The sequence below is a fragment of the Ahaetulla prasina genome, chromosome 6, assembly GCF_028640845.1.
Source record: "Ahaetulla prasina isolate Xishuangbanna chromosome 6, ASM2864084v1, whole genome shotgun sequence".
NCBI classification, from domain to species: Eukaryota; Metazoa; Chordata; class Lepidosauria; order Squamata; family Colubridae; genus Ahaetulla; species Ahaetulla prasina.
The window spans coordinates 110383434-110409235 of record NC_080544.1 but is presented as its reverse complement, the minus strand read 5'-3'; the positions used below and the strand labels follow the sequence as shown (position 1 = coordinate 110409235).

General features: G+C 46.0%; 1 protein-coding gene across 5 annotated transcripts; it reads left to right on the top strand.

Moving 5' to 3' along the window:
- Positions 1-4717: 4717 nt before the first annotated feature.
- On the top strand, positions 4718-21258 carry COPS7B (COP9 signalosome subunit 7B). Of its 5 annotated transcripts, none has more exons than XM_058187324.1 (8): positions 4718-4867; positions 5444-5662; positions 7482-7658; positions 10583-10658; positions 11757-11845; positions 13469-13671; positions 14847-14952; positions 19867-21258. In XM_058187324.1, exons 3-8 carry the CDS (start codon positions 7497-7499, stop codon positions 20026-20028), a joined length of 798 nt encoding a protein of 265 aa, XP_058043307.1. In that variant the 5' UTR covers positions 4718-4867; positions 5444-5662; positions 7482-7496; the 3' UTR covers positions 20029-21258. The 5 variants fall into 5 exon arrangements, with proteins under 5 accessions (XP_058043307.1, XP_058043311.1, XP_058043310.1 ...); XM_058187326.1 differs by having other exon boundaries at positions 4757-4867; positions 5457-5662; XM_058187328.1 differs by lacking the exon at positions 7482-7658.
- Positions 21259-25802: the final 4544 nt, after the last annotated feature.

The following is a 25802-nucleotide window of genomic DNA, read 5'->3' as shown; positions in this document are numbered from 1 at the left end:
CATGGAGATTTAGAGATTAGTCTTCAAATATAGAAAAGGAAGACATGTAGGAGGATACTTTTCGAGAGAGGACAGAACTTACAAATGAAGGACTGTCCTCCCTAAAGGACGACGATTGGTCACCTTACTATAAGTCCCTGTATTTGCCATATGCTAAATAAATAAATTGGGAACAATTGAGGAGCAAAAGAAGAAAGGGACGACAGAGAACAAGGTGGCTGGATGGAGTCACTGAAGCAGTCCGCGTGAGCTTAAATGGACTCAGAGTATGGTCTTCTAATCCAACCCCCTGCCCAGGCAGGAAACCCTACACCATTTCAGACAAATGGCTATCCAACATTTTCTTAAAAATTTCCAGTGTTAGAGCATTTACAACTTCTGCAGGCAAGTTGTTCCACTGATTAATTGTTCTAACTGTCAGGAAATTTCTCCTTAGTTCTAAGTTGCTTCTCTCCTTGATTAGTTTCCACCCATTGCTTCTTGTTCTACCCTCAGGTGCTTTGGAGAATAGTTTGACTCCCTCTTCTTTGGGGCAACCCCTGAGATATTGGAACACTGCTATCATGTCTCCCCTAGTCCTTCTTTTCATTAAACTAGACATACCGAGTTCCTGCAACCGTTCTTCATGTTTTAGCCTCCAGTCCCCTAATCATCTTTGTTGCTCTTCTGTGTACTCTTTCTAGGGTCTCAACATCCTTTTTACATCGTGGCGACCAAAACTGAATGCAATATTCCAAGTGTGGCCTTACCAAGGCATTATAAAGCGGTATTAACACTTCAGGTGATCTTGATTCTATCCCTCTGTTTATGCAGCCCAGAATTGTGTTGGCTTTTTTGGCAGCTGCTGCACACGGCTGGCTCATATCTAAATGGTTGTCCAGTAGGACTCCAAGATCCCTCTCACAGTTACTACTATTGAGCAAGATACCACATATCAGGTACCTGTGCATTTTGTTTTTTTGGCCTAAATGTAGAAACTTACTTTTTTCACTGTTGAATTTTATTTTGTTAGATAGCGCCCAATGTTCAAGTCTGTCAAGTTCTTTCTGTATCTTGAGCCTATCTTCTGGGATGTTGGCTATTCCTGTCAGCTTGGTGTCATCTGCAAATTTGATGAGTTCCCCATCTATCCCCTCGTCCAAGTTGGGAGTCCACCCATCTTCAGCTTGCCAAAGTTGAGAAACTTCCGACAAAATATCCACCACACTGTGTCCGAATGTCCATCAAGAGCTTACATTGGCCTAATGTCTGATTTTTTCCCACACAGACCACCCAGTCCTTGAATGGCTGGGTGGCCTGAACATTAACATTTGAACTACTATAAATAAGGTGACCAACTTTTTTACAAGGAGGAGGACACAAATAAATTGAAGAAAAAAGATATCGTAAATAAAAGAAACATTTTATTCATTGCAACAATAATACAGAATACACTATAATATAAATGCATAATAAAAAACATTTGCAACAACATTTCATATTGTAATTATTCTTACATGCCTATTAATTATTTAAAGAAGTACTTTTCCATTGAATGAATATTTTTCGTCAACGTATCATCTTCTAACAATATATTGGAAATATCTGAACAAGAAATATCCTTCCTATTGAATTTTACAGGGACGTGGTGGCTCAGGGGCTAGGACGTTGAGCTTGTCGATTGAAAGGTCGGCAGCTCGGCGGTTCGAATCCCTGCCGTGTAACAGGGTGAGGTCCCGTTACTTGTCCCGGCTTCTGCCAACCTAGCAGTTTCAAAAGCACGTAAAAATGCAAGTAGAAAAAATAGGGACCACCTTTGGTGGGAAGGTAATAGTGTTCCGTGTGCCTTTGGCGTTGAGTCATGCTGGCCACATGACCACGGAGACGTCGTCGGACAGCGCTGGCTCTTCGGCTTTGAAACGGAGATGAGCACCACCCCCTAGAGTCGGCAACGACTAGCACGTATGTGCGAGGGGAACCTTTACCTTTACCTATTGAATTTTAAAACTGAAACAATAGCGTAAGCGAATAAACTTGTAAATAAAATTATGCATAGCTGAAAATTATTAAATAGATAATGAATTAATAAAACATGCTTACCTGTGTTTCATCGAATATTCACCGAGAAAGAAGTGAGTCTAGTGCGTGCGTGTGTGCCGTGTCGTGTTTCGGTAAGAAGTAAAAGCCACTTGCACGCAGTGTACACTCTCAAAACAATTCTCCTGTGCGGAGCGCATGCGTCTTATAATCACGTCTCGCCGCACTGTACCGAGCCTTGACGAATCGTCATGTCAAATACAAATACGTCACATCACACACAACGGATTGGATCGGCATCGATCGAACATGGAGATTTAGAGATTAGTCTTCAAATATAGAAAAGGAAGACATGTAGGAGGATACTTTTCGAGAGAGGACAGAACTTACAAATGAAGGACTGTCCTCCCTAAAGGACGACGATTGGTCACCTTACTATAAGTCCCTGTATTTGCCATATGCTAAATAAATAAATTGGGAACAATTGAGGAGCAAAAGAAGAAAGGGACGACAGAGAACAAGGTGGCTGGATGGAGTCACTGAAGCAGTCCGCGTGAGCTTAAATGGACTCCAGAGTATGGTAGAAGACAGGAAGGCCTGGAGGAATGTTGTCCATGGGGTCGCGATGGGTCAGACACGACTTCGCAGCTAACAACAACAAAAATAATCTAGAAGCTAAGAAATAATGGACAAAAATTCGTATGTGGTTGGAGAAAATGATACAACAACATATTGATTTCAAAGCTGAATTATTCTTGTTGGGGATTTTACCAGAAACTTATAGTAAAGAAAATGTATATCTGATTAGTCACGTAATGTCTGCAGCTAGAATTGTATTTGCACAAAATTGTGAAAAGCGAAGAGATCACTACCGATGAGAATGTGATTAAGAAAATATTAGAATGTGCAGAAATGAATAGATTAACACTTGCAGTTAAAGAAAAGGAAGATTCTGATTATTATAGTATATGGGAGTTATTCTATCAATGGTTAGAGAACGAATATGAAAATTAGAAAGAAAAGCAGAGAAGTGAAATATGGAAAACGTTTTAACAAAATTAAAGAAGCTAAGAGGAGGGTTGTTATAATAGTAGATATGTTAGATATTGGTATTAAGAATAGACAACATATTAAATATGGCAGTAAATCTTCATTGTTATTACACAAAATATTTGTACCCAGACGACACACTGTTTAACGAAAGATGAAATGTTTGTATTATACAAACGATACGCAATATTTTACGCCGCCTTCGACAGGACCTGTGTTTAACTCATAGAATCATCTATTGCAATGTCCTTCCTGTTGAAGACTACTTCAGCTTCAATCACAACAACACAAGAGCAAACAATAGATTTAAACTCAATGTTAACCGCTTCAATCTTGATTGCAGAAAATATGAATTCTGTAACAGAGTTATTAGTGCTTGGAACACACTACCTGACTCTGTGGTCTCTTCTTAAAATCCCCAAAGCTTTAACCAAAAACTGTCTACCATTGACCTCACCCCATTCCTAAGAGGTCTGTAAGGGGCGTGCATAAGAGCACAAGTGTGCCTACTGTTCCTGTCCTATTGTTTCCTTTCATTATATCCAATTAATATAGTTATTACATACTTATGCTTATATATATGCTTATATATTAGTTACTTTCATGCTTATGCTTATATATACTGTTGTGACAAAATAAATAAATAATAAATAAATAAATAAATAAATTTAATATTCCATATATTAACAGCAGCAAGTACAGCCTATGCCCAAAATTGGAAGAATGAAAATCCACCAAGAGGAAGAACTAATTAAAAAAAATACTAGAATGTGCAGAGCTGGACAAACAGGGCCGTGGTGTGGCTCAGGCTGTAAAAAGCCTGTTATTAAACACAGCTGCCTGCAATTACTGCAGGTTCTAGTCCCACCAGGTCCAAGGTTGACTCAGCCTTCCATCCTTTATAAGGTAGGTAAAATGAGGACCCAGATTGTTGGGGAGGCAATAAGTTGACTTTGTAAATATACAAATAGAATGAGACTATTGCCTTATACACTGTAAGCCGCCCTGAGTCTTCGGAGAAGGGCGGGATATAAATGTAAACAAAAAAAAACAAACTTACAAAAGATATTAAAGAGAAAGAGGACACAGAATATTATAAGGTCTGGAGCAAATGGTATGAATGGTTAGAAAATAGGAACGGTAGACAAATAAAAGTAGAGTTAAGATAGAACTAAAATATGTGTAATAATAGGAAAGGACTGTCTTGAATAGCTGATAAACAGTGATATCTATATAAATGTTGTATATTTTGCCTTCCGTTTTAATGTGTTTTAAAAATAAAAAACTTTACTAGAAATGTTTGTATTATAATAAAATTAAAAAATGATAATAAATAATAATAACTATTATTATTTTGATTTCAAGTGGCTGAGACACTGTAGATCCGAAAGGTCGGCAGTTCGAATCCCTAGTCCCGCTCTCCTGCGTGGAGCAGGGGGGGGTTGGACTAGATGACCTCCCAGGTCCCTTCCAACTCTGTTACTGTTATTTTTAAGGGTTAAAGGGAGGGCCCAAGCGAAGTGCATCATGGGAGGCCAGCCCCTGATTCTCAAAAGGCGGCTCACTCACTCACTCACTTCCCCCTCCCCAACTCAAGTCTCCTTCAGCCGCTGAGGGAACCTTTTTTGGGCGGAACGATTGTGTCGGAGGAGCAGCTTCCGGCCGGGCCGGCGGGGACGAACGGACCGTGGGACGCACCTGCGAGAGCGGCGCCCGTTTGGGCAGGGCGGCTGTCATGGCGGCCTGAGGCGCGGTGCGGCCAAGCGGAGAAGCAGCCCGGGGGACAACGGCACCTTGCCCGGTAAGGACCGCCAACCTGAGCCCGGGACGGAATACAACGCGACTTCGGGGACCGGAGAAGGCCTCGTTCGCGCCTCCAGAAGCGGCGGGCGAGCCGGCAAGCGGGCGGGGAGGCGTTTTCCTTCGCTGCCGCCGCTCCGCTGAAGGAGACGCCTCAATCTCCGGAGCCTCCGTGGCTCCCTCCACGGTGCCTGCCGGATGGGGATGATGGGATTTGGAGTCCAAGTGGTTTTTTTTTTTTTTTTGTGGGGGGGGAGAGAGAATTGACGCCCCCTGAGGCGAGCTTGAAATCCAGACCTCAAGAAGAAAAGGGGGTTGGGTGGGTTGGGGATGATGGGCGTGGTAGTGGGAGCCCTTTTGTAGCCGGCAAACCGGCCGCCGCCGCCTCTCCCGCTTCTCGGGATGCTGCAAAGCTCCAGGCCGCCGCTAGAGGGCGCCAATTAGGAGAGTTTACCGAGTTGTGGCTGCCCCCTGGTGGCCTCCTGGAGTTTTGCAGGCCAGATTTGGATCGTTTCTCTTGACTTCTCTCTGTCTCTGTCTCTCTCTCTCTCTCTCTCTCTCTCTCTCTCTCTCTTAGGGAACATGTGCAGCCGCCGAGTCCCTTGAACACAAGCAGGTTGGGTGTTAAACCAGCTGTGTGCTTCGTCCCTTTCTGCATTTCTGAGCACGCTGGAGCCTGGAATAACGCCGCTTGTTTCCCTTCGCTGTGTCTGGGATACTTGGGACAGAGGGCTCTGAATCTGCACCATCCAGTGGAGACCTTCCTCGCTTTCTTCCTAAGCCCCTGACTGGATATGTAGGTTGCTTATTGATGAACCCCCCCAACTGTAGAATCAAGCTTGGCAGTTATGATGGTTTGCAATGCCCAGGGGACATGTGAAATCCACCTTTTGGGACCTTCTTGCGAGCAAAGTCAGTGGGGAAACCAGATTTACTTTACAACCGTGCTCCTAACTAAACCAGGGGTCTCCAACCTTGGTCCCTTTAAGACCGGTGGACTTTAATTCCCAGAGTTCCTCAGCCAGCTTTGCTAGCTGAGGGACTCTGGGAGTTGAAGTCCACCAGTCTTAAAGGGACCAAGGTTGGAGACCCCTGAACTAAACAACCGTGGCAGGAAAAGTTGTAAAACAGGGTCATTTGTTGAGAACTACCTGCATGTGAAAACAATTAAAAACTTTTTTCTCAGCTGATAAAACACAGTGACTCCCAAACATACGGTTCACTAGTAGCGTGGGGTCAGTTACTGTCCTAGTCCTGATGCTTGGGAAAGCAGCCAGGTCTTCAAGGCTTTCTGAAAAGTGAATGGAGTCAGGGCCAATTGAACCTCGGGCAGTGTTTGAGAGCAAGCACAGCTACAGAGAAAGGACCGTGGGTCCTGCTAGATGATCTCTAGATGAGCTTCAGATCCCATCTCATCTCATCTCGCTAAATGGGACCTGAAGCTTATCCCTGATGTCCAACCTAATGAGATGGGTAGAATTGATGGGAGTAATTTGATCCCTCAAACATTTATGACAGAGGTCTTCAGACTTGGCAGCTTTAAGGCTTGTGGACTCTCAGAATTCTCCAGCCAGCATAGCTTGAAGACCACTGATCCATGAGAGCATGGCCAGAGGTTTGTATTCTTCTGATGATACATACTGCCAGTATTGTAAAATGGCAGCCATTACTGCCATTTGTGGCCACTGCCTTTGAATCAATGTGGATTCAGAATCTGCTGGCTTCCTTACTTTGGCTCGCCTTCCCTTTTAAAATATTCAGATTAATGTTAACGGGGAAGTCTTCATTTGCAGGATCACGTAAGAACTGATAAAATGTTAGGATTAGATTATCAATCTGTTCTATCAGCAAGGAAAGGCATTTCTTTAAAAAGTAGACCTGATTCTGGAATTGTTTAATTTTCTTGATAATTTCTGGTACAGGTAGCCCTCCACATACAACCACTCATTTAGTGACTGTTTAGAATTATAAAGGCACTGAAAAAAGTGACTTATGACCAGTTTTTGCGCTTATGATGGTTGTAGCATCCCTAGGGTCACATGATCCAAATACAGATGCTTGTATTTCTGACAGTTGCACTTTTCCAGTGTCATGTGATCATCATTTGTAAGCTTCCAAGTGGGCCTCTGACAAGCAAGGTCAAACGGGGAAGTCATTTAATAACTGCATGACTTATGTGCAGTGACTTGTTTGACTGTGGAAAAAAGTCGTAAAATGGGGCAAAACTCACTAAATTGTCTTACTTAGCAGTGGAACTTTTGGGTTCATTTGTGACTGTAAGTTGAGAACTATCTGTATTGCTTTTGTTTCTTTGATGTAGCACTGACATCTTTAGGCTTTTTATATTTGTTCAAACTCATTTTTTTTAAAACAGGAAAAGCAGAAATTTGTAAATATTGTCACCCTTCCTTTTCCCAGCCTTCATAAATTTATCCTTTGGGGTTTCCCCCCCTCCCCTTTAGGGTTGAACATCTCTTGACATTAATTGCTTCTTTAAGACGATACTTTTTAGACATGAAATAAAGCTGAAGTGTTTTCATTCATCATACTGGCTTCTGTCACATTCCTTTTGAACCAAACATTGAACAGCAGCTACGACACTCTGTGTTTTGCAGTGTTAAGAATTAAGAATGGCAGGGGAGCAGAAGCCAGCCTGTAATCTCCTGGAGCAGTTCATTTTATTAGCCAGAGGCACTAGTGGTTCAGCGTTGATTGCCCTCATCAACCAAGTGCTGGAGGCTCCTGGGATTTACGTATTTGGAGAACTACTGGAATTAACTAATGTGCGAGAGGTGAGTGTTGGACATGTTCCTTTCTTCACTGTTACAGTAAGATTCCAGTAGAAGAGAATCTGTAGCTCAGGGTTGAACTGTGGGGTCACAGTTAATGCTGTCGGAGCTTGGTGGTTTTCTTGCAGACATTTCATTGCCCAACTAGGTAACACCATCGTTACTAGCCAGTATAGAGTTTCCTTTCTGTTTTTATACAGTAGCTTGCCCTGTGTTGTTGTTGTTAGTTGCGAAGTCGTTTCTGACCCATCGCGACCCCATGGACAATGTTCCTCCAGGCCTTCCTGTCCTCTACCATCCTCTGGAGTCCATTTAAGCTCACGCCGACTGCTTCAGTGACTCCATCCAGCCACCTCGTTCTCTGTCGTCCCCTTCTTCTTTTGCTCCTCAATCATTCCCAGCATTAGGTTCTTCTCCAGTGAGTCCTTCCTTCTCATTAGGTGGCCAAAGTATCTGAGTTTCTTCTTCAGGATCTGGCCTTCTAAAGAGCAGTCAGGGTTGATCCCCTCTAGGACTGACCGGGTGGATAGCCTTGCAGTCCAAGGGACTACCTGTGTTGGTAGAGGTGTTGTTTTCTCCGCGATAGCTTTTACTATTCTAGCAACCAACATTCAGGGATGGAATTGAGGAATTTGTATGCACCTTCTGTAGCTTGGGAGAATCTCAACACCTCAAGGTCATACAATGAAACCCTTCTGAGCCGGGCAGGCTGTTTCCCAAAACAAAAAGATTGCGCTGGATTGGTGGACAAAGGACATGTGGGTGGCCCAGAGGGGGAAAAGGGGGATTTTAATTGTGCAATTTTTGCAGGGAAGCCTCAAAACTGGCTTCGCTTCTTCTGGATCCTGTATGGATCTATCAGTAAATATCAATAAAGATTTTTTATTCTTGGTAAAATAATGTCCCAGGAGTTTCTTTTGCTGCATATGCCAAAGGGATAGTTGATCCCAGCCTTGGTTAAGTTTGGGAGAATCTTTGTCATTGGGGATGAGAGGCTGCATCAAGTAAAATTCCACACTTGATTTCCCCACAGATTGTAAACTGATACACTCCCTGTGCCAAAGAGTGCCAACCAAACCATTGGTGCTGATTCCTGTATTTGACATCTAGCACTAAATTTGGTGACCTCTGGTACTGAAATACAGGTAGTCCTCAACTTACAACCAACATTGAGCCAAAACATTTATGAGTAGAGTAGAGTAGAATAGAACAGAATAGAATTGAATTGAATTGAATTGAATTGAATTGAATTGAATTCTTTATTGGCCAAATGTGATTGGACACACAAGGAATTTATCTTTGGTGCATATGCTCTCAGTGTACATAAAGAAAAAATAAAATATATTTGTCAAGAATCATAAGATACAACACTTAGTGATAATAGAATAGAATAGAATAGAATAGAACAGAACAGAACAGAACAGAATAGAATTCTTTATTGGCCAAGTGTGATTGAATACACAAGGAATTTGTCTTCTGTGCATATGCTCTCAAGAATACATAAAAGAAAATATACCTTCATCAAGAATCATAAGGTACAACACTTAATGATAGTCACAGGGAACAAATAAGCAATCAAATCATACTAGGAAACTATAGAATAGAATAGAATAGAATAGAATTTTTGATTGGCCAAGTGTGATTGAACACACAAGGAATTTGTCTTGGTGCAGATGCTCTCAGCGTATATAAAAGAAAAGATACGTTCGTCAAGTGAATTCATTAAGTGAATTTTGCCCCATTTAATGACCTTTCTTGCCACCGTTGTTGAATGAATCACTGCAGTTAGGTTAGCCACGTGGCTGTTAAGTGAATCTGGCTTCCCCATGGATGTTGCTTGTCAGAAAATCGCAAAAGGGGGAATCCCGTGACCCCGGGACATTGCGACTGTCATAAATACGAGTCAGTGGCCAAGTGTCCAAACTTGATCACGTGACCGCGGGGACGCTGCAACGGTTGTAAGTGTGAAAAACGGTCACAAGTCACTTTTTTCAGTGCGGTTGTAACTTTGAACAGTCACTAAAGGAACGGTTGTAAGTCGAGCACTAGCTGTAGTAGCCTTTGTACCCTGTCTTGATTCAGTTCTGCGTGCCGTCTTGTCCTCCGACACAGAGCCCTGGCTTACTCGGTTTGTTCCGTTTGTCCATGGGTTAATCACACATGAATAACCCAACGGTGCTTTTTTCTAGAGCAGCGGTTCTCAACCTGTGGGTTGGGACCCCGTTGGGGGTCGAATGACGATTTGCCAGGGGTCGCCTAAGACCATCGGAAATATGGGAAGTATACTTGCGAGTCGAACAATTGCGCTCCAATGGTTGACTCCACAAGCCAGCTGCAGGCTCTTCAAATCGCTAGCTGTATTCGGCTTCAGGCGGGATGAATTAAAAAAGAGAGAAATCTTTGCTCTGATGTCTCCCTCTCTAGCCAGCTGCAATCACTCCCAATCGCTAGCCTAATCTGGCTTCAGGCGCAATAAACTTAATAGGGGAGGAGTCTCTGCTTTAATGCCTCCGTCCTCAAGGCAATCGCAAGCAGTTCAGATCGCTAGCCAATACGGCTTCAGGTGCGATAAATTCAAAACGAAAATAATTTTATGGTTGGGGTCGCCACATCGTGGGGAATTGTATTAAAGGGGTCGCAGCACTATAAAGGTTGAGAACCACTGGTCTAGAGGCAACTGGACTTTCTCGTTCTCCTTTGAAGACGTTTCGCTTCTTACCCAAGAAGCTTCTTCAGCTCTGGAAAAAGCTCCGTTCAAGAGCTGAAGAAGCTTCTTGGAGGAGAAGCGAAACGTCTCCGAAGAAAAACCAGGAAGTCCAGTTGCCCCTTGGGGGGAAAAAAAGCACCTTTCGGACAATTGAGACCTGAATGACTGAGAATCTCCAGAGACACACGAATGGCTCTTTTTGCTTTTCTTATATCTCCAGATTGCTCAAGGACCGAATGCTGCTTATTTTCAGCTGCTGAATCTATTTGCCTATGGAACCTACCCCGATTATGTTGGTAAGAGTCTGCTGGAATTCTGATTCTGATTACGACCCCCAATGATGTGACAGTCTATGTTGTGTCTTCGGCTCCCGAGCCTGGCCTCCTGGCAGAGAGTGACTCAGAGAGTGAGGGGGAAGAGCCGACAGGGCTTCCCTCTGCAGGACCTTCCTCTCTGGCTCCGCTCCAGGTCCCAGAGGCAGGCCAGGTGGAAGAGATGACGAGGCCTCTTTCTCCCGCACCTTCCCCCTCCCAGGCAACGCCTCAAGACCCAGCTGCTGACAATCAGTCCTGGTTTGTTTGTTTGTTTTTTTGTTTGTTTGTTCATTTATTCATTCAATTTTTATACCGCCCTTCTCCCGAAGGACTCAGGGTGGTTTACAGCCAAATAAAACAGCATAAACATGAACAAAAATTAAAAACATATTAAAAAACTGATTATAAAATGGCCAAATAGGATTAAAACTAAGATAAAGCCATCATAAAACCCCGACTTAAAAATTTCATCAGGCTAGCGCCGCACGGTGAAATAAAAAGGTCTTGAGCTCGCGTTTAAAAGAGGAACGTTCCTGTTAAATCCCAGGCATCGCAGAAAGGAGAGGCGGGAACAACAAAAGAAGGGGTAGGGCAGGCCTAGAGAGTGCTGAATCACGGAGCCACACCCCACAGGGTATAAAAGCAGGAGGAGCTGCTCTATAGCTTCTTGTGACGGACAAAAACTGACTCTTGGAAACTTTGGCTGCAATATTTCGAGACTAAGAATTTGGCTTCTGGATTTCTGTTTATTTCTGAACTCTTGGTTGCTCCAGCAACAAACTACGCTGGCTTCTGAGGAGATAAGAGAACTTGGCAGGCAATCGCAGGTTCATTGCCAGAACTGATATCTGTCATAGGAATAAATTGCTGGCAGATATAGTCAGCTTGCATGTCTTCTTGGTTGTGGTTGGGTGGGGGGATAGAACAGTCTGTGCCCCCTCTCTCTTCCAAAGCGGGCTTGGGTTGACAGTCTGACATTTGCCGGGGTGTTAAGGGGAAACGCAAGGACTTTTTGACCCCAGATACATTCAGTTTAATCCATAATCTGAAGGAGTTGTTGGAATTTGATTTCTCGGACAGCGAACCAGAGCAACCTGCCAGCTTTGACGGGGCCCCAGAAGAACAAGTTGAAGCATTTGACCATTGTCAGCTTAGCTTCCAGAATGAAGGTAAAGTAGAAATGCACTCAATTAAAAAAAATCAAAAACCAGTTATTTTCTGCAGGTGGAGCAGAAAAATAATCTGTTCAGCACTTTAGTAGGGAAATAGACAAATCAGGCCAATTTGTGGGTGCCTGAAGTATTGGCCTTCTCTTTAGTATTTGGACATGGGCCCATTAGACTTTCTTCCTTTCCCTTTTCCTTTTCCTTCTCTCTCGCTCAGATATAACAAATATAACGAGAAAAGTTGTAAAAAGGGGTGAAACTCACAACGAATTTCTCGCTTCGCAACATACCATAAATTTTGGGCTCAGTTGTGCCCAATTGGCTGTGCGACTCCGGAAATGCTTGTTAGCTTTAATAAATCTCACTATCTAATATTTGAATTAACTTTTAAAAATATTTTGAGAACCGTATTTGAGGATAATCGGTTTCCTTTTAAAATGTAAACATTATCTGTACAGTTGTGGCCAAAATTGTGAAAACCTTTTGGGAAAAATGTATTTTCTAAAACTAGCTAATAATACCACTTTTTTTTTGGTAGTAGTACCATAAAATTATATATCAATGGAAAGATAATTGAATCAAGAATATAATGCAATAACTTTTATGAAGGATTTGCTATTAGAATAGCAGGTACAGTATGAAGAAGAAAAATGAAACACGTAGAAAAAAACGAGATATACAAAAATTATCACCATAGAAAAAACGAGATATACAAAAATTATCATTATGTCAGTGAATACTTAGTGGGGTAACCTTTAGCATGAATGACGGCCTTACAATGTCTTCCCATGGAGTGAACCAAGACTGAATGATGGCTTCTATTAACTGGGTTTTTTTTTTAATTTGCATTTATATCCCGCCCTTCTCCGAAGACTCAGGGTGGCTTACAATGTGTTAAGCAATAGTCTTCATCCTATTTGTATATTATATACAAAGTCAACTTATTGCCCCCAACAATCTGGGTCCTCATTTTACCTACCTTATAAAGGATGGAAGGCTGAGTCAACCTTGGGCCTGGTGGGGCTTGAACCTGCAGTAATTGCAAGCAGCTGTGTTAATAACAGACTGTCTTAGCAGCCTGAGCCACAGAGGCCTGAATATTTATTGCTGGGTCGCTTCTGACTAACAAATTTCTTTAGTCGGATCCATAGATTTTCCATTGGGTGAAAGTCTGGGCTATTCCCAGGCCATTCCAGCAGTGGAATAGGATTATCTTGAAACTTCCCCCCCCAAAAAAGTGGTGTTATTAGCCATCAAACCTCAAAAATAGACTTTTCCCAAAAGGTTTCCACAATTTTGGCCGCTACTGTATTCGTTATTTTTTGCATTGAAATACAATTTCTGGAAAAGCTATCCGTGGCAGAAAAAGATTAGTAACCCAGCCAGCCTCCTTGGGAGGGGTTTGTGTGGATCATAGCAAAGGTGTTACGGCTTAAAATTATAATAGGCGAGCATGAGATTTACAAGCCATGTTTTTCCAGTGCAGTTGTACCTTTGAACGGTCACTAAAATGAACTGTCGTTAAGTGGGAGGTTAGCCGTGTAAGCCTAAGAGCTTTTGCTATGGCCTCATTTGGGTGACGGCTTCCCTTTCTCCCCCTTTTCTCCCCCCTTGCCCCCTCCCCAGTGCATCCCTTATTCCGTGCTGCTGAAAGACCTGGACATGCGGAACCTCCGGGAGCTGGAAGACCTGATCATCGAAGCCGTTTACACTGACATCATCCAAGGCAAACTGGATCAACGGAACCAAGTGCTGGAAGTGGATTTCTGCATCGGGCGGGACATTCAAAGGAAAGACATCAGCAACATCATTAAAACCCTCAATGAGTGGTGAGCTGGGCCCCTCCCTCTCTCCTTCCCTCCTTCCCTTCCTGCCTCCCTTCCTGCCTCCCTCTTCCTCCCTGCCTCCCTCTCTGCTTCCCTCCCTCTCTGCTTCCCTTTCTCCCTCTTTCCCTCCCTCCCTCCCTCCTTGCCTCCCTTTTCCTCCCTTCCTGCCTCCCTCTCTCTGCTCCTTCCTCCCTCTCTCCCTCTCTGCCTCCTTTTCCCTGCCTCCCTCTCTCCCTGCCTCTCTCCTTGTCTCCCTCTCCCTCCCTGCCTCCCTGCCTCCCTCGTTGCCTCCCTCTTCCTCCCTGTCTCCGTTTCTCCCTCCCTCTCTGCCTCCCTCTCTCCCTGCCTCTCTCCTTGTCTCCCTCTCCCTCCCTGCCTCCCTCGTTGCCTCCCTCTTCCTCCCTGTCTCCGTGTCTCCCTCCCTCTCTGCCTCCCTCCCTCCCTGTCTCCGTGTCTCCCTCCCTCCCTGCCTCCCTCGTTGCCTCCCTCTTCCTCCCTGCCTCTCTCCCTGTCTCCGTGTCTCCCTCCCTCTCTGCCTCCCTCCTCCTCCTGCCTCCTCGTTGCCTCCCTCTTCCTCCTGCCTCCCTCCCTCTCCCTGCCTCCCTCTTCCTCCCTGCCTCTCTCCCTGTCTCCGTGTCTCCCTCCCTCTCTGCCTCCCTCTCTCCCTGCCTCCCTCTCCCTCCCTCCCTGCCTCCCTCTCTCCCTGCCTCCCTCGTTGCCTCCCTCTTCCTCCCTGCCTCTCTCCCTGTCTCCGTGTCTCCCTCCCTCTCTGCCTCCCTCTCTCCCTGCCTCCCTCTCCCTCCCTCCCTGCCTCCCTCTCTCCCTGCCTCCCTCTTCCTCCCTGCCTCTCTCCCTGCCTCCCTGTCTCCGTGTCTCCCTCCCTCTCTGCCTCCCTCTCTCCCTCTTTCCCTCCCTCTTCCTCCCTCCCTGCCTCCTCCTCCATGCCTCTCTCCCTGCCTCCCTCCTTGTCTCCCTCTCACTCCCTCTTTCCCTCCCTCTCTCCTTGCCTCCCTCTTCCTCCCTCCCTGCCTCTCTCCTTCCCTGCCTCCCTCTGGCCCAACAGGTTGTGGGGGGGGTGTCTCCCCTCTCCCCAATTCAGGCAGCATTGCCTCTTTTCCGCTCCTCCCTTCTCCCCCCGCCGCTCCCAATCCGTGACGGTGGAAGTTTTGTGTTGGCAGGTGCGACGGGTGTGAAGCCGTCCTGTTAGGAATCGAGCAACAGGTACTTAGAGCCAACCAGTACAAGGAGAACCACAACCGGACTCAGCAACAGGTGGAGACAGAGGTCAGTGTCTTATAAGGGCCGTGATGGCGCAGTGGTTAGAATGCGGTATTGCAGGCAAACTCTGCCCACAGCCAGGAGTTCGATCCTGACTGGCTCAAGGTTGACTCAGCCTCCCATTCTTCCGAGGTGGGTAAAATGAAGACTCAAATTGTTGGGGGCAACCGGATGACTCTGTAAACCGCTTACAGAGGCCTGTAAAAGCGCTGTGAAGCGGTATATAAGTCTAAGCGGTATTGCTATTCGTCCCTCCCTCCCTCTCCTCTTCCTTACATCTTCCTTCATTCCTTCCTTCAAGCCATGTGGCGCAGTGGTTAGAATGCAGTGTTGCAGCATATTTCTGCATTCGCAAGCCAGGAGTTCAATTCTGACCGGCTCAAGGTTTAACTCGGCCTTCCATCCTTCTGAGGTCAATAAAATGAGGACCCAGATTATTTGGGGGGCAATAGGCTGACTCTGTAAACGGTTTAGAGAGGGCTATAAAAGCACTGTGAAGCGGTACATAAGTCTAAGTGCTATTGCTATTCTTCCTCCCTCCCTCCTTCCCTCCCTTCCTCCCATGTGGCACAGTGGTTGGAGTGCAGAGTTGCAGGCTAATTCACTGCCCACGGCCAGGAGTTCGATCCTGACTGGCTCAGGGTTGGCTCAGCCTTCCATCCTTCCGAGGTGGGTAAAATGAGGACCCAGATTATTAGGGGCAAGAGGCGGATTCTATAAAGCCGCTTAAGAGAGGGCTGGAAAGCCCAGTGAAGAGGAATATAAGGCTAATTGCTATTGCTAGGTAGATGATTCTCCTTAGGAAACAAGAGCCCCCCCCCTCCTTTTGAGTCTTGTCACACTTCTTTTCAACTTCCCCTCATGCTCGCCTCTCATCCTTCACATCCTAATCTAGAGGGGCTCCCCCTGAAGGGTACCCGGAAGCTCCAACTGGTCCAGAATGCGGCTGCGCAAGTGATAGAGGGAGCACCTCGTGGCTCCCATGTGACACCCCTCCTGCGCAGCCTGCACTGGCTTCTGGTGGTCCAATTCAAGGTGTTGGTTACCACCTTTAAAGCGCTCCATGGCTTAGGACCGGGTTACCTACGGGACCGCCTACTGCCACCGGTAGCCTCCCACCGACCAGTGCGCTCTCACAGAGAGGGCCTCCTTCGGATACCGTCAGCGAAACAATGTCGGCTGGCGACCTCCAGGGGGAGGACCTTCTCTGTGGGGGCTCCTGCCCTCTGGAACGAGCTGCCTCCGGGGCTTCGACAACTCCCCGACCTCCAGACCTTCCGCCGCGAGCTAAAGATGCACCTATTCTTCCGTGGCATAAACGTGGTTTTTAATTGGGGTTTTTAAATGAGGGTTTTTAAATGGGGTTTTTAATTGTATTCTAATTTTAGGCCATACATTGAATTAGTTTTGTAATATTGTTTTTAACTGATGTTATATGTATCTTTGTATTTTATTGGCTGTGAACCGCCCTGAGTCCTTCGGGAGAAGGGCGGTATACAAATTTTAATAATAATAATAATAATAATAATAATAATAATAATAATAATAATAATAATAATAATAATAATAATAATAATAATAATAATAATAATAATAATAATAATAATAATAATAGAAGGCCAAGGATAAAGCCAGGGATGGGGGAACCTTTCCGGCTCAGCATGTCAGAAATTCGGAAAATGCCTAAATTGCTACAGCACGCCCAAAAGAGAGAAAATTCTTTACATGCAGATAGTCCTCGATTTACAGCAATTCATTCAGTGACCATTCCAAGTTAAATCGGCACCGGAAAAAAAGTGACTTAACGACCGTTTTTCACACTTAACGGCCGTTGCAGCATTTCCCCCCCCTCCCCCCATGGTGACATGATCAAAATCCAGCTGCTTGGCCACGGACTCGTATTTATGACGGTTGCAGTGTCCCCTGGTTGCAGTGTCCCACTTTCTGACAAGCCAAGTCAGCGGGGAGAGCCAGATTCACTTAACAACCGGGCGACTAACGGAACGACTGCACCGATTCACTTAACAGCTGCGGGAAGGAAAGTTGTAAAATTGGGTGAAAGTCACTTAACGGCCATCTCGCCTAGCAACAGAAATTTTGGGCTCAATTGTGGCCGTTAAGTTGAGTATCACCTATGCTTTGATAATTCAGCTCATCGCTTCTGTGGCCGCCTTCTTGCCCACAGAAGGTCAGATCGGCTGAAATCATGCCGGCCCTCTGCCCAATTTTATCTCACCCCCTCTATTTTAATGGCTGCCTTTCATTTCCTCCACTCCTAGCCCAGGTCTTGCATCGACCTTCCTGGGAGGCTCTTTATTTAGAGCAGGGGTCTCCAACCTTGGTCCCTTTAAGACTTGTGGACTTCAACTCCCAGAGTCCCTCAGCCAGCAAAGCTGGCTGAGGAACTCTGGGAGTTGAAGTCCTCAAGTCTTAAAGGTGTTGTGCCTTTAAGGTTGGAGACCCCTGCTTTAAAGCATACTGACTGTGGGATTCTGGGAGTTGAAGTCCACAAGTTTTAAAGGGACCAATGTTGGAGACCCCTGATTTAGAGCGTATTTCATACACTACGGTTTTCCCGACAGTCGTATCCTGAAGTTGTTGATAATAAAATATAACTTCACTGGCAATTTTCTTCCTGATCGCAGGAGCTGGATAGTCCCCGAGGCGGAAAGGGGTCAGTAAAAGACAGCGTGCCTTTCGCCTTTTCCCCATAAATAAGGGTTTGATTCCTGCGTCCCAGAAGGTGGCGCTGTGCCCATATCTTGTGGCGTTGGGTTTTTTTTTTTTTTTTACTTTCCTGAACCTGCCAAACATCAAAAGCTAATTGATGGATGGACCCACCGTCTGTCTGGTTTTGTCCTGACTCTTGTAGAATAGAATAGAATAGAATAGAATAGAATAGAATAGAATAGAATAGAATAGAATAGAATAGAATAGAATAGAATAGAATAGAATAGAATAGAATAGAATGAATAGAATAGAATTTTATTGGCCAAGTGTGATTGGACACACAAGGAATTTGTCTTGGTGCAGATGCTCTCAGTGTACATAAAAGAAAAGATACCTTCATCAAGGTACAACATTTACAACACAATTGATGGTCAATATATCAATATAAATCATAAGGATTGCCAGCAACAAGTTATAGTCATACAGTCATAAGTGGAAAGAGATTGGTGATGGGAACGATGAGTAGATTAATAGTAGTGCAGATCCAGTAAATAGTCTGACAGTGTTGAGGGAATTATTTGTTTAGCAGAGTGATGGCCTTCGGGAAAAAACTGTTCTTGTGTCTAGTTGTTCTGGTGTGCAGTGCTCTATAGCGTCGTTTTGAGGGTAGGAGTTGAAACAGTTTATGTCCTGGATGCGAGGGATCTGCAAATATTTTCACGGCCCTCTTCTTGATTCGTGCAGTATACAGGTCCTCAATGGAAGGCAAGTTGGTAGCAATTATTTTTTCTGCAGTTCTAATTATCCTCTGAAGTCTGTGTTTTTCTTGTTGGGTTGCAGAACCGAACCAGACAGTTATAGAGGTGCAAATGACAGACTCAATAATTCCTCTGTAGAACTGAATCAGCAGCTCCTTGGGCAGTTTGAGCTTACTGAGTTGGCGCAGAAAGAACATTCTTTTTTAATGATGTTTTTGATGTTAGCTGTGCTGTTGTGCTGCTGTTTTTATGTGGGTTGGTTTGTTTTGGGGGGTTTTTTTTTGGCTGATTTATTCTCCATTCACTCCATACTTGGTCTCCATGCAGGTAGTCCTCAACTTAACAACAGTTCGTTTAGTGACCAAAGTTACGAACAGCACTGAAAAAAGTGACGACCTTTTTTTTTTTTTTTTACACGTACAACCGTTGGCCGCACCCCTGTGGTCATGTCATCAGAATTCGAATGCTTGGAAACTGGCTTCTATTTATGACGGTTGCAGAGTCCCCGGGGTGGGTTGGGGGAGGGAGGGTCACGTGATGATCCCCTTTTACGACCTTCTGACAAGCAAAGTGGGTGACTCACTTAACAGCTAGAGCGATTCACGTAGCCACTGGGGCAGGAAGGGGTGTAAAATGGGGCGGAAGTCGCTCGACCAGCTGTCTCGCTTAGCAAGAGAAATTTGGGTGGGTGGGGCTCAATTGCAGCCATAAGTTGAGGACTACCTGTAACTTCGAACTGTCAATAAGAAACTGGCCGTAAGTCGAGGACTACCTGTAAATTCGAACAGTCGCTAAGAGACTGGCCATAAGTCAAGGACTATCTATAACTTCGAACAGTCGCTAAGAAACTGGCCATAAGTCGAGGACTACCTGTAACTTTGAACAGTCGCTAAGTGACTGGCCATAAGTCGAGGATTACCTGTAACTTCAAACAGTCGCTAAGTGACTGGCCATAAGTCGAGAACTACCTGTAACTTTGAACTGTCAGTAAAAAACTGGCCATAATTCAAGGACTACCTGTAAATTCGAACAGTCGCTAAGAGACACACCATAAGTCGAGAACTACCTGTAACTTCAAACAGTCGCTAAGAGACTGGCCATAAGTCGAGGACTACCTGTAACTTCAAACAGTCACTAAGAGACACACCATAAGTCAAGGACTACCTGTAAATTCGAACAGTCGCTAAGAGACACACCATAAGTCGAGAACTACTTGTAACTTTGAACAGCCGTTAAGAGACTGGCCATAAGTTGAGGACTACCTGTAACTTCGAACAGTCGCTAAGAGACTGGCCATAAGTCGAGGACTACCTGCAGAGAATCGGGGGTCAGCTGAGGTCTGAAAGCGAGGAGTCCCATCCTGAGTGGCCAAAGCCGAAGGGTGCCGTCTTTCGGCTCGAAGAAGACGGAGGGGCCTGGCGGTGTGCCCAGTCTCAAGAGAAACGTAGATTGCTCCCCCTGCTTCCCTGCCTTTCCTTTCCTTTCCTTCCAGGTCCTGAACATCAAGAAGACCTTGAAGGCCACCGCCTCGTCCTCCTCTTCCGCCCAGGAGATGGACCAGCAGCTGGTCGAGCGGGAATGTCCTCACCCAGAGCAGAGGCAACCTACCAAGAAGATCTCCAAGGTCAAAGGGTTGGCCTCCAGTCGCCACTAGTGGCCGGAGCTGCTGCAGGGGAGGGGAGGCTGCTCGGGGATCCCTCAGTGACTCTGGAGGGAGGGCTCTGGGCCTCTATCTGCCCCCCTTTTCCCCACCAGCCTCTGAACCAGTGGACGCTGCCAACGTTCTCCCGCAGAAGCTGTGCATAAGGACTTTGGGGGGGGGGTTCCCCTTTATTGGGAGGGGTGGGGTCAGGCGCTGAAGAAGGAGGTTCCCACCAGGGGGTTGTGTTCCTTGGCAGCAGCGGTACACTTCCCCGGGTGGCAAAGGCGGGGTGAGGAGAGGGGGGGGAGGATTGGATTTTTCCCGAGGGAACGTGACACCCCTACTTTTGCTGCTCCTCCTTCGTCTCTTGGGCCTTGATCTTTGAAGTCAACTCTACCTCAGCGGTCCCCAAACTTTCTGGCTTTGCCGACCGGCCGGGGGGGGGGGGAGGTGTGTGGGGGGGGAAGAAGGGACGGTTTCGCGTGAGCGGCGAACGAGCGGACACGCAGCTCCCTTTGAGCGAAACGGTACGCCCGCCAACCCGCCGCTCCGCCCGAATGGAGCTGCATGTATGTGCGCTGCTCGCCCAAATGGAGTTTGCTTGTTTGCCACTTCCGCGGCCCGGTACTGGTCCACAGCCCTCGGGGGATTGGGAACCCCTGCTCTACCTCATGCCGGCGGGCGCCGGGCATGTTTACTCACCATCTTAACCTGGCTCCGCTTTGAAGCCCAGGCGCTCCTACCTGTGACAGCTTGGGTCCCTTCCTTGACGCCGAGGTGGGGAGGAGGGGCGAAACAGCTGCTATTTCAACCACCTTTCCGGCCCCACTTCTGTACCTTGGACCCCCAAAGGCAGGGGTCCCCGAGGAATAATGAGTATCCCTTTCCCCCCCTGTCTCTCCACCCGTGTCCTGTGCTACCCATCTGCTCCCTGCTGCAGCTCCTTGAAGATGGCCCGGGGGGGGGGCACCTGGGATGGGTGGGGGATCCAACCAAGAGGTCCTCTTCCCCACCCCCTTCCCCCATCCTTTGCTGATCCTGAATCCTTAATTTGGGCAAACAAACCTTTCATTTGGAGGTTCGGAACTTGAATTCCTTTCCGGTTGTCTCTTTTGTACATTTCTTAAAGACGGTTTGGACATTTCAACTTTTTTTAAATTTTTTTTTTTTTAATTTGATATCTGTTACAGACTCACGCAAGGTGACTTGATTAGGATTGTTTTCTATTAAAAAAAAACAAAAGAAAGTCAGTCCTGGATTTCACAGGGTGAGCTCTCGTGGGTCAGTTTTGTCACATCTGAAGTTGCGCGTTGGGGTGGGGGTGGGCGGCAGAATGGTGGGCGCCCCAGCTCAGTTGAGATTGTTCTCTCGTCTTCCTGGGTTTTCGCGGGACAGGCCGAGATCTCCCCCCCCCCCCATTATAAGCCAGGGTTCCCCAAACTGGCTGTCTTTTGGATAGGTAGTCCTCAATTTACGACCGGTCGCGTAGCACTTGGGGCACACAGCAACCGGCCTGCCTTTACAACTGTTTGCAACATCCTGCTGTAATATGACTGTTAATTATTTTGTCCAAAACTGGTGTTTACTTCCGTTTCCTGGCAAAAACCAGTCCCTAGCAACCGATGGGTCTGCGTAAGTGTTGCGTTTGCTTAATGACCACTGCAAAAGAGGCCATAAAATCGGGTAAACCACAGTGTTTTGACTTTCACGATTTACGACTTCGCTTGCTCAGTCCTCGATTTCTGACGTGTCGTGTGTGTGTGTGGGAGGGTGTCACTCACACCATCCCCTTTTGCGAACCCTCCCGACAAGCAAAATCAACGGGGAAGGCGGATCGACTTAAGAACCGTGTGACTTAACAAACTGCAGCAATTGACTTGGCCACGGTGGCAAGAAAGGCCGTATAAACGGGGCAAACACTCACTTCACAAATGTCTCCCTTAGCAGTTTGGGCTCAGTTGTGGTCGTAAGTCGAGGGCTTCCTGTACAATAGTAAAAACGGGAAATGAAGCAGCTGGAATGCACAGCACCAACATATGAGAGTCGTTTTCAATCCCCCAAGAATGCTGATTGGGCACAAGAGCTTGTTTGGAGTAGCAAAAATGGTTGGCACCTACACACCCACACCCACACACCCCATAAGGGGACACAGACCAGAAAACAGGTCAAACCAGGTTGCTGAGGCTACTGCTACTCTGATAACCTGAGCTGTCTCGGCCTGTAGCTTAGAGCAGGGGTCTCCAACCTTGGCCACTTTAAGACTTGTGGACTTCAACTCCCAGAATTCACTATCCACTTTTTAAAACGCGTGGGCTTCTAACCCTGGCTGGGGAATTCTGGGAATTGAAGTCTCTTAACGTCTTTTAAAAGTTGCCCCTTTTGAAAAACGCTGGAACGAAAGGCGGACTGAACATCTTCAGTATGAGAAAAGATTTCGGGGGGGGAAACTTTTAGCTTGAAAGAAAAAAAAAAGTCTCCCCTGAATTGCACGAAAAAATAGGGAGCCGTGTAAAACCTGGTGAGGAGAAAATCCCTGAGGATTAATTAATTTTAATCCGCAGGTCACCTAAGGAAGCCGCTGATAAAGAGACTGAAGGGCAGAAGGACTCGGATTACAGAGATGGCAGCTAACCTGGGTGCCTCGTTATTATTCCTTGCAATTTCACACCTTGGTTAAAAGTGAGGTTACTTCCCCAGCCAGCAGAATTGTGGGAGTTGAAGCCCACAAGTCCACATGCTGCTCCTGTGTTGAATGATCAGAGAGAGGGGAAGAGAGAGAGAAAGTCTCCTTGCTTGTGATTCCAGGAATCCTGCATCCAACTTTGGTCGCCACGATGTAAAAAAAGATGTTGAGACTCTTGAAAGAGTGCAGGGAAGAGCAACCAAGAGGATCAGGGGACTGGAGGCTAAAACATACGAAGAACGGTTGCAGGAATTGGGTATGTCTAGTTTAGGGGAAAGGACTAGGGGAGACATGATAGCAGCTTCCAGTATTTGAGGGGCTGCCACAAAGAAGGGGGGGGGTGTCAAACTATTCTCCAAAGCATCAAGACAAGACAAGCAAATGGATGGGAATCTCGTCATGGAGAAGCAACCTAGAACTAAGGAGGAATTTCCTGACGGAACAATTGCGGTAAATCAGTGCCTCTAGAAGTTGTGAATCGTCCCAACACTGGAGGTTTTTAAGAAGAAATTTGTCTGAAATGGTACAGGGTCTCCTGCCTGAGCAGGGGGTTGGACTAGAAGACCTCCAAGGTCCCTTTCCAACTCTTGCTATTCTGAAATAGTTAAAACGTCTCCTCCAGGATCACAAAAACCGCTTTAGGCTGCAGGTAATTTCCCATAAAGCTAAGAAAAGGGACATTATCCTCCAATTAATCTGTTCCATTGCAATATTTGCTATCCGGCGCTGGGAACCAATTGTGTCTTTAATTATTCTCTGGTGCTCGGCCCAAACATTGGTTTGCTCCTTCCCATCTTGGGAGGCCTGGCTGTCGGCGACTGGTTGCATCCCTGTTGCAATATTTGAAGCACCTGTTCCTTCGCTCCGCTTTCAGGGTGACGGGTGAGTGCGCAAGAGATCCCAGGAGCCAAAGAAAGGCTGGGTCTGAACCCAGTGGGTACCGGATGAAGCCCTGGGCATCCTCTGCCAGGGAGAAGAAAGAGGGAGAGATTCTGCCAACCTTGGCAAGTTTACGGCCTGTGGACTTCTTTTTAATTTTTAATTTTATTTATTTTGTCACAACAGTATATATAAGCATAAGCATGAAAATAACTATAATATATAAGCATATAAATGAGCATAAGTATGTAATAACTATATTAATTGGATATAATGAAAGGAAAACGATAGGACAGGAATGGTAGGCACGCTTGTGCTCTTATGCACGCCCCTTATAGTCCTCTTAGGAATGGGGTGAGGTCAATAGTAGACAGTTTTTGGTTAAAGCTTTGGAGATTTTGAGAAGAGACCACAGAGTCAGGTAGTGTGTTCCAAGCACTAATAATTCTGTTACAGAATTCATATTTTCTGCAATCAAGATTGAAGCGGTTAACATTGAGTTTAAATCTATTGTTTGCTCTTGTGTTGTGATTGAAGCTGAAGTAGTCTTCAACAGGAAGGACATTGCAATGGATGATTCTATGAGTTAAACACAGGTTTAACTCATTGAATTAATTAATTGAATTCATTGAAGCTGAAGTAGTCTTCAACAGGAAGGACATTGCAATAGATGATTCTATGAGTTAAACACTTCATGCTGGCTGGAGAATTCTGGGTGTTGAAAGTCCACTAGTCTTAAAAGTTGCCAAGGTGGGACAGACGCCTCTGGTTTATACCAAACTTCACCTGGCTCCTGAATTTTATTCTTGTAGAACATTTATTTGGCCGCCCACTCTCGGCAATTCTGGGGGCGGCTTACAAATACTTGGGAATGAGAATTAACCTGTTTTCTGAGTTAGTTTGCATAAGAAAATGTACTCATCCATCCCTGGTTGTGTCTCCCCATTGTGTTAAAATCTGGCAAGGGAGGCATGGCCTGGATCCCATCTGTGTCAAATGTCTAGGACACAGCCTTTTATGCCGTGGCACCTTCCCTCTGGACCAGGGGTCTCCAACCTTGACAACTTTTAAGACTTGTGGACTTCAACGCCCAGAATTCCTCAGGCAGACGTGTCTGTTTCTCTTACCTGCCAAACTGGAGAGATTGCAGAGGAAGGGATTACAAGAGAGTAAGCAAAGCTGGTTGAGGAATTCTGGGCATTGAAGTCCACAAGTCTTAAAGTGGCCAAGGTTGGAGACCCCTGCTCTGAAACATCCTCCTCCCCCCCGACCCCCCCAAAAATTAGACTTTTCCCAACCCTCCTGGCAAAAACCTGCTTTTGCCATCAAGCCTGAGAAGGATCTGATAGCATGGGTGAACCTGTGTCATGGCTTGTTTGTAAGCCTTCTCGGCTGTTTTTTATGTCATTTTTGGTGTCTGGTTTTTTTTTTTTTTAAATTCTGTTTTAATTGCAAGCAGCCAGCTGAATGAGAGGTGGACTATAAACTGGATGGACAGACGGATAATAAGAAAACTGGCTTAGGGGGTCCTTGGTGCCCTGAGCTTGGTCGTTTTCTTGTTTCATGATCCAACTAGGTAACATCAGCCTCCTGGTTTTTAATCCCTTCCGGTGAAGTGTGTTGTGGGAATGCACACCTCCTAAGTACACTGGCAGTCACAAAAGCCAAATAAACCAGGATTAGCACGAACAAGGTGGCTGGATGGAGTCACTGAAGCAGTAGGCATGAGCTTAAATGGACTCCAGAGGATGGTAGAGGACAGGAAGGCCTGGAGGAATGTTGTCCATGGGGTCGCGATGGGTCGGACATGACTTCGCAACTAACAATAACAAAAGCACGAACGAGCGGTGTGAATGCTTCTGCTACATCTGTATACGAACTCTACTTGTCCATTCCAGAGTTGCACTAGGAAGGGCCCTAATATGTGACTTAGTGGCCCCAACCAACCCTGCAAAGGAGGAGGAGGAGGAGAAAGAGAAAAGGGACAGGGAAGGGGAAGGAGGAGGAGAAGAAGAAGAAGATGAAGAAGGGGACGGGGAAGGAGGAGGAGGAGGAGAAAGGGGACAGGGAAGGAGAAGATGAAAAGGGGAAGGAGGAGGAGAAGAAGAAGAAGAAGAGGAGGAGAAGAAGAAAAGAAGAAGAAGTGGTGGTGGTCCTGGATGCTCTCTGAGCTCGGTTGTCTTGCAGACATTTCACAACCCAATTAGCTAACATCATCAGTGCC